The 14,084-nt window shown below is 34.1% G+C and overlaps 1 protein-coding gene across 1 annotated transcript; it reads right to left on the reverse strand.

Moving 5' to 3' along the window:
- Positions 1 to 485: 485 nt before the first annotated feature.
- Positions 486 to 843, reverse strand: LOC308269819 (PCNA-associated factor-like; the record flags this gene model as incomplete). The annotated part of the gene is made up of 2 exons (XM_080705258.1): positions 486 to 558; positions 707 to 843. 2 exons carry the CDS (start codon positions 841 to 843, stop codon positions 486 to 488), a joined length of 210 nt encoding a protein of 69 aa, XP_080561384.1.
- Positions 844 to 14,084: the final 13,241 nt, after the last annotated feature.

Genomic DNA, 14,084 nt, shown 5'->3' on the forward strand with positions numbered 1-14,084 from the left:
GCACATGCTTGTAATCCCAGCATTCCGGAGGCTGAGACAGGAGAACTGTGGTTCAAGGACAGCCTCAGCTACTTAGTGAGGCCCTTAACAACTCAGTGAGACCCTGTTTCAAATTAAAGAATAAAAAACAGGGCAAGGGGTGTAGCTTGGAGGTATAATGCCCCTGGGTTCCATCCCTAGTACTGGAAAAAAGACATTGGTACAAAATCTAAACAAATCCCAAATACAGCACATTAGTAATTAGAACATTGTGTGATGATTTGATTTTTAGCAATTAACAGGTAAATGAAACAACACACTATATTACACTGAATATTAAGCTAGATAACCACAAGTTTACAAATTCTCCAATTTCAATAATTACTTGCTTTTGAACAATTAAATTTTAGCCTCATTTTTTAAATTAAATGCCTATTCAACAAGCTGATTGACTAAACACATTTATGTAAATTTATATCCTAGAGTACCATAGTAAACAGGAGACATTATTCAAAGATGAATAAGAAAGTTCTACTGTTTTTCATCATCTGTGTCAGGTTGCAAAGGACATGCTCTTCTCTTTGCTTTTCCTAAACCACTGCTTCCTGCCTCTTCAGGAATCTGATTTTCTTTATCAGAATCTTTATGGGGCAGCTTGAAGAATTCTCCAATTCCTTTTTGCCACTTGGGAGTTGGGCATACACAAACTGGATTCCCTCCTGCATACTTATTTTCAGCTTTCCTTGACGAAATCGGCATAGAATTAGTGGCAAAGGAAGAGGAACCAAGGACCTTCCTGGGTGCTCGAGAAACCACCACTTTCCTATAGGAGCCCGAGACACTGTCTGCTTTAGTCTGCACCATGTTGGCCCGGGAGGATGAGAAAAAGGCTCTGGCTCCCCGGCCGGGGCTGTATCTCAGAACAAGGCTGAAATGTTCTTAATTCTAATCAGCTTCATTGTTTGCTGAGTAAAGGTTTGGGTATGGGATAATGTGGTGAGTAATCAGGTCATTACTATAGATGCTGCACAACTAAAAGAATCCTTCTGTTGTGTTTCTTCCCTACTTCTTTCATTAAGTATATTCTCTACTAAGGATGCTCCTGTAGGTGCTAAGAATCAATAAAAAAAAAGTGAGCATGATATAGTATGGTCCCTGGTATCCAGAAATCAATATGGTCTACTAAGAATCAAATAATATTCTTTCATTTGGAGAAAGATTTCAATGGATGATCACTTAAATTTGGTGTTTGCAAATGTCTATATGAATATACATAGTTGGGGGAAATTTTTCTAGTTAAGAAGGTGCTATATTCTAAACTGCTAATCCAGAAAAGGAACAAATTTCTCTTTCTAATAAAACTCATGCTCCAAAATGCAACTTCATTTTTTTCTATAGCTCAATTAGTTTCAATCTCAAGTTCTCCCACCCATTCCATCCTGCACCCCCATAGTGGAAAATCTAATTTTGCAAGGTAAACTCAATTGATATATGGTCATTATCTTTCCATCCTGTCTCACAATCCATTTAGTTTTCTTGGCACTTTCATAGTATCATAGCAGTACAAGTTTAAGATTTGTTATTACTTTTAAAACTAATAATCCTTTCACGTTTGGTTTTTACTTCATTATTTCTACTTATTGTATCTATTTCTGTAAGTTCCATGAGCTAAGCAACTTTATGTGGTCTACTATGACAGTGTTAAAAATCTGGCTGTGTTAGTACTCAGGGCAGAAATTCTTTCAGCTAGTCAGCTCAGGTTTAGTTCCATGGTGTTAGAAGTCATGACTGTCAGTTGAACAGATGCTTCTTCTCTGTATTTTTGAGGCTGTTCACTTAGCCAACACTTAGAAGATACATGTTTGTTGTCTGATAAGCTGATCGCCAAAAGATTCCCTAGGTTTATTTATTGTATTCATTCATTCATTCATTCATTCATTCATTCATTCATTCATTTTTTGGTGGTACTGGGGTTCCTGGAAGCCCTTCTACCTCCAGGGTACACTCCCAGACCTATTTTATACTTTTTTAAAAAAAATCTGGAAACAGGGTCTCCTAAGCCAGCGCAATCCTCCTGTCTCCGCCTCCCAAGTGCGGGGATTATAAGCATGCGCCACCACGCCCAGATCCCTAGGTTTATTATATACTCCTACATTGAGAAGCAATTTTTTTCTGCCTTTCCTTTCCTCCCTTCCTCCCTCTTTTCTTTCTTCCCTCCCTTCTTTTCTTCCCTTCTTCCTTCTTCTTTCTTCCATCTTTCTTTTTCTGGGGATTGTATCTAAGGACACCCTAAGCTATGTCCTAAGTCTGAAAATTTTTTAAATTTTAATTAAATTAATTAATTAATTATTTTTAATTTTTTTTGTGGTACTGGGGATGAAACCCAGGGCCCCTCTACCTCTGGGCTATACTCCCAGACCTATTTTATATTTTATTTGGAGACAGGGTCTCTTAAACCAGCTAAGGCTGTCTTTGAACCTGCCTGATCCTCCTGTCTCAGCCTGCCAAGCGCAGGGATTACAAGCGTGCGCCACCACGCTCGGCTTTTAATTCTTAATTTTAAAACAGCGTTTTTCTAGGTGGCTGATTCTCCAGTGTCAGCCTCCTGTGTACTGGGATTTTATGAAGTGTGCCCCATGATGCCTGTCTCTTTCTGCCTTTTCTAATCCAGTAGAAAATTGGGTTATCATATCTACTGTTAGAAAATAAATCCTTGTAACGCTAAGGTATTATCTTACAGGGTGCCTAATATTCTGAATATTATAGGTGAATATTCTGAATAATATAGGTGCCTAAAATCACTGAATGATGGATTTTCTCTAATAAACACAGTATTTGCTATATATAATCTATGCATTCTGGTTGCTTACATGTTTTTACATATCCACAGAGGAATAGTTTCTCTTGGAGATAAGAAAAGTTAGGTTGATTTTAAAGTGGAGATAGTTGCCTGGCAATTTTAGACTCTAAATATCATTTATTGAAAAGCAATAGAACTCAGAGTTAGTGTTGGCTTGGGTGATTCACCCCAAATCTCAAATGGAAACAAGTTTACTGCTGTATAATGGGGACAACAGGGAAAACAGATAGAACCCAGAAGGTTTCTAGTATATCATTTCATTAAATAGAATAAAAAATCAATAGTTTAAATGCAAGATTTCCAGTGATTGCTTTATAAAAATAAAGCTATGAACAAAAAATTTAAGCAAGAAATCCAGCCCAGATTAGTTCTTGGTAGAAGAAAAATGAAATAGGTACATTAGATTATTGATGAAACATGGTGATAATAAATATCAATTGTAGCCTCATAACTAGTTGTAGATATGAAGTACAGTATGCCTGCATTTTTGTATTAATGTGTTTATATATATATATACTTTTTCTTTCAATTATTTTTATTTCTTTCTTACCTTATATTATTTATATGTTAGTTCATAAATTAAAGATTGTCAATATATAATTAAGTTAGAATAAGAAAAGGAATGGCATCCTCTACAAATCTTGAAACTGAATATCGTAGCTGATGTTTTTGTGGAAGAAATGTGTGTATTTGATGAGTAAGGCAAAGTTATGATATTTTGTATGTTATCACATCAGGTAGATGCATCAAAATACATATTTGGATTTAAATAAGGAGAGCCACACTAGAAATATTTTTTGTTTGCCAGTACCATATTTTGATTACTCTTATTTTGTGAGTTTAGGTTGGAGATGTAGCCCATTTCTCATTATAAGTGCGAATTACCTCTGAGTATTTATTTTACCCAGCTTCCCTTGCATCTAGGGAATAAGAACATGCTCTTGACTGATGCATATCTTCTCTTTGCCAGTGATAGCAGTGGTATAAGTGGCAGAGGTGGTGGTGGCAGTGGTAAAAATGTGGCAGTAGAGCTTGTAGAAATGGCCACAGTGGTAGACAGGATGGCCTTTTGGGGCGTGGAACTTCATGTAGATCAATGGAAGGGCTACTGGGGAGTATTAAGTAGCCATAATAGTAATAACAACAACATAGGGTATCAACTAATATTAACTGATAGAATTAATGAAATAATCATTAGACCAGTTTTGAGATGTAATTTGGGGGCATTGTTTTCTAACTTTGTTGTCTTTTAGTCTGCTTCTCCTGAACTCCTAGTGATTGTGGGAGCTACTTAATATCTAATTAAGTAAACAATGAATTTTCTGCCTAAATTTAACAGAGGCACGTTTGATTGCTTGCAATTAAATAACTTGACTGATAAGACCTAGTGATTTAAGTCTTCTTCTTAGAGGAAAAGAGATGTGGGGCTGGGGAAATTTGTCAGTTCTACTGATAACAATGAAATGATTTTTTTAAATTATTCCCTGATTAAATTCTTTCTTTAAGTATGAGCCTTGGAATTTCTTCTCTATATCTAGAATAAACACAAAAATACTGACTCCAAAAACATTAATATTATATTATTTAGGAGTACTTTAAATTATTCCTCTTAATATTAGATTGCTTTTTCTTACCTTCAGTATGTTTTTATATACTATTTTCTAGTGTTTCCTGTTGAAAAGTCTTATTTTTTATTCTAAATGGCTTATAAAATTATATTTTTGATGAAGAATTTGGCTCAGTGTGAGACAGCAAAAAGTAAGACTATTTGAATAAAACTGAAAAAAGGCCATTAATTAAATGCTGTGTGCCTGAAAATTTACAGATGGTTACATTTAACAGTTTTAAAAATTTAAACTAGTGTATATTTATTACAAGAGGGATCAGTGAAAGCTAACCAGGATTAAAAAATTCTAAATACTTCATGCTTCTTGAAATTAACTTGGTTCAAAAGTAAACTTATTTAAAAGACAAAAATAACACCTTAGAGAAGTTTTGAATAAAAATGTCTAATATCTTTGTTTATAATAGCTGTACATTAAATTGAATATTTGTAGTACTCTATCAATGTTTTTGTTTGTTTTGTGTGTATATGTGTGTGTGTGTGTGTGTGTGTGTGTGTGTGTGTGTGTGTGTGTGGTACTGGGGATGGAACCCAGAGGCATTATACCCCCAAGCTACAGCCCTAGTCCTATTTTTTACTGTTTATTATGAAACAGGGTCTCACTGAGTTGCAGAGGTCCTCACTAAGTAGCTGAGGCTGCCCAAGAACTGTGATCCTCCTGTCTCAGCCTCCCAAATTCTGGGATTACAAGCATGCACCACTACACCCAGCTTCTTTCTATCAATGTTTTGTTTGTTAAATTTTTTCTTGTCATGAAGAGTTTAATAATGAAAGCTATAGTTCTCCTCAGAAAAATACACTGCCACAAACAAACATGTTGGATATATTTTATAAGATCCATGGGTCCCTTGATGTCCTTTCATTAGCCTGCCTTTCATTTTCTTTTCCTTCCTTCTTTCCTTCCTTCCTTCCTTCCTTTTTCACAAGGCCTTGTACATGCTAGGGAGGTGCTCTTGACTGAGCTACATTTCCAGCCCTTTTAATTTTATTTTGAGACAGTGTCTCTCTAAATAACCCAGACTGGCCTTGAACTTGCCATCCTACTGCCCTAGACTTCCCAGTGGCTGAAATTAAAACATATGCCACTGCCTCTGGCCTTATTAGGCCTTTCTTAAGGTCCTTAGTTATCATGTTAGAAAAATCTGTTTTACTCCAGTCTACATAAAGATTGTAATATTTTTTGCAAATTAAGTTGCTAATTTATATTGTTTCATTATAGATTTAATTAATTATTTAAGATTAACTTGTTATAAATAATTTAATTTTATTACAGTAGAGTTTGAGGAGACAAAATGCATTGAAAAAATAACTGTCTTTAAAAGAAAATCTTACTTTTATTTGAGTCAAGTAACACTTGAAGCAGAAAAAAGTGCAAGAAAAACATACTCTTTAGTGAAAACAAAAGTAAAACAAAAAATCTGAATCTGACCACTCAAAGCTGTTCACAACAGCAGGAAAGACAATGGCAGATACGTGCCACTGTTAGCCAGGCTTCCCAATGTGCAAGAGTCAAAAGCCCCAATGTTCATATTTTCATAAAAACAAAACCTTGTTGGGAGTATATCTATCTACTTAAAGAACAACTTATTAACTCCGTACTTTCTAAGAGAAGGTATAACATTGTAGCAAAAAAATAAAATTTGCAAACTATGTATATTTCATCTATGAAGCAATGACTTTAGTTTCATATTTGAACTAAAACTCACTTTCTGTGCAAACATAACCTTTAGCCTTGAGATTGAATTTCCTATTTTTCTGATTATCTTTTTCTATCAAAGCTGATATAACATGCTATATTTCAGCAAAATTTTTAACTGAGATGTAGAAATAATCCTTAGAGAAAAATATATTTATCTATTTTTGTCTGGAATGGGATGACAGTCAAAGTGACCGGTGTAGGTCTCTTATGAATGATTTCAAAGATGAAGGGATAGCTTCTTGAAATAATCATGTACAAGACCATTAAAGAGTCTTCACATACTCTCGTTAAATTACAATATTGTGATTAGATTTTTAATCATAATACAAAGTAAAAAAATTCTTTGGAGAATAAATGTAGATTTTCCACATACTCAATTGATTATTCTTGAATTAGAAAGAAAATTTAGCTGGGTGTGGTGGTGCACGTTTGTAATTCCAGCGCTTGGGAGGCTCAGACAGGAGGATGGCACAGGTTTGAAGCCAGCCTCATCTATTTAGTGAGGCTCTCAGCAACTTAGTGAGACCCTGAGATAGATTGACTGTGAGGGTCTGAAGGATAATTTGCTACAGGGAGAAAATGTGCTACAGCAAGTAAAACTTTGGAATTGATAAAGCCATTTGCTACTTGCTTTACATATGTGACCTTAAATAACTCAATGAATGTTCTTAATTCCAAATCTTCTTACCTGAAAATAGGAATAAATGATACTTATTTTCAGTAATACCTACTTCAAAAGTTTTGGTGAGAAGTGAATGATGTCACTTGTTAATATTATTTAATACACTAAATTTGGCTTCCATTGACTAGGGAGTGCTGTAATATAGTGAATTTTATTCCAGACTCTAGAATAATCAATATATTCAAGTTTAAATGCCTTTAGATAGCCTATAATACATATGCACAAAGGAAAGCAAAATATTTTATAATTAGAATTCCATATTTAAAAAAATTATCTGGATTAAAAAGCCTACTACTTCCGCCTAGTTACCTCTGCCAATTTATTTTAAATGTTAAAAACAAAACAATAACCTTTTCATTTTTAACCCATATTTACCATAAACAATTTTGTACCAGGCCCTGGCCTTAGCAGTCTAATATCCTGGCTCACTCTCCGTTGATGGACAAGCATTCTATCTTTGAAGCTGACTTATTTATTTTTATTTTGTTTCTTTGTACCATTTTGTTTGGGTGAAAACATGTTTGCTTTTTGCAATTACAGAGAGCAGTATAAGATTATTCCAACCAGAAACAGAAAGAGAGATTATTTAAGGTTTTTGTTGTTGTTGTTGTTGGTGGTGGTGGTGGTGGTACTGGGGTTCCTGGAAATCCTTCTACCTCCTGGCTATACTCCCAGACCTACTTTTTATATTTTCTTTTATTTGGAAACAGGGTCTCCTAAGCCAGCGCGGCTGGCTTCGAACCTACGTGATCCTCCTGTCTCCACCTCCCAAGCGCCAGGATTACAAGCGTATGCCACCATGCCCGGCTTATGTTTTTAATGTTTAATTTTTTTTTCTCCATGAATTTGACTGTGTGCATTGGACCATGTACAACTGTTTGCTTCCTTAAGCAAATCTATTTATGTAGACCTTTCATATGGTTGTTAAATAGCCATCTGGAGCTTTCTCATTCACTTGTGAAAGCTGGAGTCATGAAGCCACAGTTACATGATTAAAAAAAAAAAAAAACCTGGTTATGAAAAGGGATTTGCACTGAAGCCTTTATCTAGCTTCCCCCATCAAGGTTACACAAAATCCTGCTATTTTTGGCTATTATAGTCATAATAAAAACAAAGTGGCAGGATGAAATCTCTCAAAAAGAGTAAGAATACTATGTCCTTCCAATCTGCAACTCTTTAAATTTTAAAGTACTTTTTCAAGAAGAAAAAGGTATCAGATTTTTTTCTTATATAACACAACGTAGTTGTCAATCTTAGTAAACAGAACAAATAACAGGCAGCTAATACAATAAATGTCATTATAAGTGCTTCTTAAAACAAATATACAAACACAACCACTACCCAAACCTGAGATTTATTGAAAAATGTATTCAATGGTTCCTTGTTAAAGATATGTCATTCTGACATATAAACAAAATTAATTAAATAGGCATTTACATGTTAATATTTTGTCTGCTGAAACTATTGGAATAAGCAATAATTAAGTTATAAAAGCTCCTCATAAAATACACATGGCTTTGATATTCAGTAAATACTATGTAAAATATATAAGAAGTAGTCATCATTCTTTATCCTATAGAGATCTACAGTGCCCAAACAGTATCTCATTAGCTGCAAGAACTCTTACAGCACCATATAATGTTAATACTTTCTGAAATGAAGATAAAATGAGGCAGAAAGTACAGAGTAACAGGAAGGGGTGCTAGATAATTCACAGTGCAAGCAACATGCTCTTCTCTGCCTGTGACCAGTGGCTTGGAAGGTATCCAAGATAGAGTATAAAAAAGTTATGCTGGTACAACTGAGTTGCTTGAATATTATTCAAAAGATCTAAAAATATTTATTAAATATTAAAAAACTGCTAGGCATAGTCATGCGCCCCTGTAATTCCAGGACAGGCTCAGTAATTTAGTGAGACTAGAGGCAATCTAATGAATCCTTGTTCCAAAACAAACAAATGGCTGGGGGTGTAGCTCAGAGGTAGAATGATTTGGGTTTCAATCTTCAGATGCACCCATACACACAAAAAAATTAAAAGAATAAGAATTTTATATGTATCATAATGGAAATTTGCCAGTATCTTATATTCCCAACTGCAGTTTATGAGAGCACCAGTTGTCCCATATATTCAACAACATGTAGTATGGCCAGTCTTTGTAATTTCATCTATCTTAGTAAGTATGCAGTAGTATTTCATTGTGATTTTAATACACACTGTTCTAATGATTAATAATTCTGAACATTTCTGCTTATTTGCTGTCCAAATATCTTCTTTGGTAAAGTAGCTGTTCAAATTTTTGTTAAGTTTTAAAATTTTCTGTTAAGTCATTTTTAATTTTGATGAATATTACCAGATTATTTCTTATAAATATACCATTTTGTACTTCTGCCAGTAATATATGAAGGTATCTGTTTCTTCATATCATAATATTTATCTTTTAGAAAAGTGGTATTATCATTCAATTAGTTTTATTAAATTATAATTGATACTGAGAAATATTTTATGTTTTAGAGCTATTGGATTATACTGGCTGAATTTTTTATGTTCTTAATTTATTATTTTCATTACGATGTCATTTTTGTTTTGTTTTAGGAAAATGAATTTACTCTTCTTTCTTTCTTTTTTTTTTTTTTTTTTTTTTTTTTTTGGTGGTACTGGAGTTCCTGGAAGCCCTTCTACCTCTGGGCTACACTCCTAGATTTATTTTATTTTTGGAAACAGGGTCTCTTAAGCCAGCATGACTGGCTTTGAACCTGAGCGATCCTCCTGTCTCTGCCTCCCAAGTGCGGGGATTACAAGCGTGTGCCACCACGTCTGGCTAGGAAATAAATTTAAAACATTAAATTATATTTGGATGCTTCCTAAAATAAAATGTATAACACCTGAACATTTTTTTTTAAAAGTATTTGAACTTTTAACACAGTGTTTTGAAAGAAGTCTCAAATTACTTTATGAGAAGAGTGTTGCCAAGTTGAATGTGGGTCAATCACTTAATTCACCAAAATAAATTTTTGGTGACATAGGATTGACCAGGTCAATATTCAATAAGTACAGAGGAACAAGGAGAACATGTAAATAAGCTGCCTTGACTTAAATAGATTCTATGTTTTGCTTTCTTTTACTATATCAATATTTTCAAAACAAAACCACATAATCAAAATACTTAGCTCTAGTTAATCAAATACTTAGGTCTTCTGCAGCCAGATGGTTAATGTGACTCTCCTTGAAAGACTCAATACTATTTTGTAAAAGCGTCATTTATGAGGGTTCATCAAGAAGTAAAATTGGAAAGATTTAATGATGTTGAAGATTAAAGATAATTGTTTTCTTGGACAGATGTTGCTAGATGTATTTTAACTAAATGATGAACTTAGTAAGAATTATCAGGTCTTCTTTTGTAAAACTGGAAACCAAACCTCAAAATATTTTTTTTAGAAAACATTTAAAGTTCTTCCTTCTAAGCCATCACTCTTAATGATAATGTCCCCTCCATATCTAAAAACAAACAACAGAAAACCAAAAAACTCCAAATTTATTTATATAATCCTTACACCATTGTAAGGGGCTTTCTTGGGAAACACAATGGTTTATTTGAACTTTTTATAGAAAAACACTCTACTGTGACATATCATGGTTTATTTAATAGTAATTATGATTATAAAAAGTTTTATGAATCAAAGTCTTGCCTAAATCTCTTAAACAGTTTAGAGAAAGGTTTTGTAGCATTTTAGAATTTTTAAATTAAAACAGCTATTTTAAAATACACTGAAAGGCTAGGTTGTTCCAGAAGAATGTTAATTATATCAAGTTATTAAATGCCCAAGAGTTACATTTTTTCTTCCCTCTCTGTGTCCCCTTTTGCATGGTTGGACATTTTAATTGTCTAAGCAAGCAAGAAACCAGAGTAGACTCTGACCACATACTAATGAATCCTGACCTTCCCTACTGTAGCAGTGATCTAAATCAGGTTTAAAAATTAGGCATTAGTTTCTCATACATCATGGCCATAAAATGCCAAAAAAGATTGTCGCCATGAAAAGTTTTCAGCAAAAGTATGGCTTCCCTGAGACCTATCTTCTGCATTGAAGATTTCTGAAGGAGGGTGGACGCAACACTCAAGACAGTAAACTAGGCCTGGGTGGGCCTTCATGGACTTGAAGAATCTGAAAGGTAGATGTGGGATCATATCTGAAAATCTTTAGAGCATTGTTTAAAATTGGTAACTGCCAAAAAAGAAAGTGGGTCAACCCACAGTATAAACAAAAACCAGGCAGAATATGGGTTCTGCACCTTCTGCTGTGATGACCCAGTTCTCCTCAGAACCATCTTCTTCCTTGTCTATTGTGTAGACTCTGCCTCTCCTTTGTCTAAGTGCTCCTTCCAGTCTGTTTGCTTGCTGGGACCTTTCTTTGACCTCCTTTTCAAAGGACATATATGCATCAGAGTTGAGCCTTATTTTTATTATTCTTTACATTTTTCCTGGAATGCTCTTCCAAATTCTTGGGTTCAACTTCTCGTTTGAAGCTATTGATTCCAACCTCTACTATCCTGTCCCCTCAACTGTCCCCAAACACCTGTTGAACATTTCACCTAAGCTCTCATCTCCTTCTTGAGTGCATCATATAAAAGCAATTTGTGACACTTTCGATGGTCCTTGGCCACATGGCACCTGGCTCCCATCTGACTTCATCATTGTGTATGACGAGGGCAGGGATCATCAGTGAATCAAAGAGATGGACCCTGCACTCTTGAGGTTCCAGCTTGAGCAGGGGAAGTAGGGATTAAGCAGGTAGACACATAATAATGATAATAATAATAATAATAATAACAATAATAATCACTATCATTACAATTATAATTATAATTACAATTATTATAATATTATTATTGTGGTACTGGGGGTTGAACCCAGGAGCATTCTACCTCTGAGCTACATTCCCAGCCCTACTTATTATTCTTTATTTCAAAACATGGTCTCACTAATTTGTGGAGGGCCTCACTAAGTAGCTAAGGCTGGCCATGAACTTGTGATCCTCCTATCTCTGACTCCCAAATAAAGGGATTATGAGCGTTAGCAACCATGCCTGGCTCATAATAATTATTTTAATTATGATAGTTAAAATTACAAGGTGATATGACCTGGCCTACTTTGAGCATCCAGGAAGGCTTCTGCAGAAGCAAATTATTTTAAACTCTATGGTCCTTTTATAAGAATACATTGTTTCTTACTTTCCTTTGAAAAATCTCTCTCTCTCTCTCTCTTTTTTTTTTCCAGTAATCATGGTGGAACCCAGGAAATTTTTACCTCTGAGCTACTATGCCCCCAGCCCTATTTTTTATTCTTTATTTTGAAACAGGGTCTTACTAAGTTGCAGAGGGCCTCACTAAGTAGCTGAGGCAGGCCATGAACAGTGACCTTCCAGTCTCTGTCTCCCAAATGCTGGGATTTACAAGCCTGCACCACAATGACTGACCTAAATCTCACTTCTTATAGTTCTGCCATTTCTAATTTATCCGAGCAAATGGGTTCAATTTGGCAGACTGAAAATAAAACTCTCTCAATTAGATTTAGTGAAACTTTTCATATATTTGGAGGCTGAAAACACTTATACAACTTAAGTCTTATTCTGTGTCCAGTAAGCAAAAAATATTGGTGAGATTTTACAATTCTTATGACAGGTTCCTTGAAAGACATTTTTGAAAGATATCTATATTTCAAGAAGTATAGCCACTATTCTAGAAAATTTCTCAAAATTAGTCTTTATCATTAGCGAATTATGTCCAGATCAATAAGCTGCCATTTTTATTAGATTAAACGTCTTAATTATTTATTTATTTATTTATTTTTTATTTTTAATTGGTGCATTGTATTCATACATCATAGTGGGATACATACTTTTGTAGACATACATGCACACATTGCCCAGTCAGCCCCCACCCGATCCCCACCCCATTCTCTCCCTATCCCTCCCTCCCATGCTTGGCTTAGTGATTAACATCTAGTATTATAGCAATTTATCAAAAATTAAAAATGATAATCTCACATAACAGTTTCATTTGTCTGATACCAAGCTTTTGATGACTTAAAGATAACATTTCAATATTTCTTTTTGCTTTCTTTCTTACCAGAGAATCTATTTTTTCTATTTTTTAGGTGAAACTATCATATATTTATATATTTATTTTTCAGAAAAAAAATCTATCCTAATATGGAATATGGACTCTAGGTACCCACAATGATCTTGAAAAAGAACAAAGCTAGAAGATATATATTTTCTGATTTCAAATCATATAAAGCTATAATAATTGAAACAGTATAGTACTATTCTAAAGGCAGATATATAAACCATTGGAGTTAAAAGCCTAGAGCTAAATTCTTCCCTATATTGTCAAGTTATTTTTGACAAGGTTTCCACGAACATTTGGTGGTGGGAATAATAATCTTTTAACTAAATATTGTTGAAAAATAATAATTACATGGAAAAGAATAAAATTGGACCCTTACCTAATCCCATATACAAATATTAACTCAAAATAGATAAAATACCTAAATATAAATCTTAAGACTATAAACTTTTAGGAGAAAATCTGGGTCATAAAACCTCACAACATTGAAATTGGCAGTGATTTCTTGGATATGATTTCAATGGCACAGGCAACAGAAGAGTATACAAACTCCCTAAAAAATAAAAAACATATTGTATATCCAAAGACAATGTAAACAGAGTTAACAGTTACTAATAGAATGGGATAAAATATTTCCAAATGCTATATCTGAAGGTATATTAATTTTCCAACTAGAAATCCTAAAAATTAACAACAATAAAGGCAAACAATACCCTTTACAGATAGGTAAAAGACTAACATAAATAATGAATCTCCACAGATAACCAATCTTAGTTGTCTGTTGGATGGAAAATCTTGTTTCTCTAATTCTGATGTGTGTTACCTATTTCTTCTTTGTAGTTAATCTCTTTGAGTATTTTCTCTAGTGCTGGTTTTGAAGACATAAATTCCTTCAGTTTCTGTTTGTCATGGAAGCTTCTTATTTCTCCATCTAATTTGATAGAACGTTTTGCTGGGTAGGAGATTTTTGGCTGGAAGTTGTTTTCTTTCAAAATTGGGAATATGTTACTCCAAGCCCTTCTGGCTCTCATAACTTGGTTTGGGAAGTCTGGAGTGATTCTAATTGGTTTGCCTCTGAATGTCACTTGGCCCTTTGCTTTTGTTGCCTTTAAG

This window comes from Muscardinus avellanarius (assembly GCF_963383645.1).
Source record: "Muscardinus avellanarius genome assembly, chromosome: 11".
NCBI lineage: Eukaryota > Metazoa > Chordata > Mammalia > Rodentia > Gliridae > Muscardinus > Muscardinus avellanarius.